The sequence below is a fragment of the Penaeus monodon genome, chromosome 15 (genome assembly GCF_015228065.2).
Source record: "Penaeus monodon isolate SGIC_2016 chromosome 15, NSTDA_Pmon_1, whole genome shotgun sequence".
In the NCBI taxonomy this organism is placed as follows: Eukaryota; Metazoa; Arthropoda; class Malacostraca; order Decapoda; family Penaeidae; genus Penaeus; species Penaeus monodon.
In genome coordinates, this window is record NC_051400.1 from 24,094,450 (window position 1) to 24,095,402 (window position 953).

The 953-nt window shown below is 31.0% G+C and overlaps 1 protein-coding gene across 2 annotated transcripts in view; it reads left to right on the forward strand.

Annotated features, from left to right (window-relative positions):
• Nucleotides 1-953, forward strand: part of LOC119581826 (phenazine biosynthesis-like domain-containing protein 1) — an 11,118-nt gene that overhangs the window by 3,834 nt on the left and 6,331 nt on the right. For both annotated transcript variants that reach the window (XM_037929960.1, XM_037929961.1), the window contains exon 6: nucleotides 119-181. In XM_037929960.1, the coding sequence (XP_037785888.1) occupies nucleotides 119-181 (63 nt within the window). The remainder of the gene's footprint in view (nucleotides 1-118; nucleotides 182-953) is intronic.

Genomic DNA, 953 nt, shown 5'->3' on the forward strand with positions numbered 1-953 from the left:
ATACACTGCACATGCATCTAGCACCAATGGGCCAATGGTAAGTGTATTTAGTAATGGATTAGGGCTTCATAACAGTAACAAAACTATGATAATACAATCTATAACTTTTGATTTACAGGTTCTGCACATACTGTTTTAGGCCCCTTCTGGTCTAAACAGTTGGGAATATCTAACCTGAGATGTAAGTTTTGCCCTGTTTTTTATGATTTTAAGTCTTATTAGAAAACATAAGGTACATTTCAATATTGGCATTCTTACATGCAAATTTGTCATTTTTTTCATTCATAGCATTTTTTAAAATATTTGTTTTGGTACATTGCATTTGCTCTCATGTTTCAATAACATCTGATTTGGAAAAATTAATTTTCTTATATGGTGTGGATAATTATGTTCATTCTATTCCATTAACAAGTAATCCTTCTTTTACAGTTTTATGTAAAGCAAAGTTGTGCTTCTAGAACTTATGAAATAGAGGTTTTCTCATGTTGATCCAAAAATTAACAGTAGTTCTTCCTTCTGGTGGGTTGTCTTCTTGGTTACTTCCTAAAATCAAAGGCATCTTTGTTGCCATAGAAACTTATTTGTTTAGCCATTTATTTACTACCCTTCTTAACTGCAGTTTTGATACATTCAGTATATAGTCATTATGTAATACCCATTTGGGTTTGGGATAAGTTAATTGCATAGCTGTTTATACCTCATAATTATTTTTTATTTGTTTAGTCTTTATTTGTCATGCTTGGGAATTTGAACAAGAATTTTTTTTTACATTTACTATATATCAGATCATGCATGTTGGCCAGAATAACCCTTTTGCTTTGTATTATGAGATAGAGTTGGTACAAGTGTTCGTTTATATTTTACATTGAAAATTTCATTCATTTTGCATATTTCACCAGTCTGCTAGTACAGGCTGTATCTAAGCCTAGTTCTTGCAGTTGCATTATAACAGT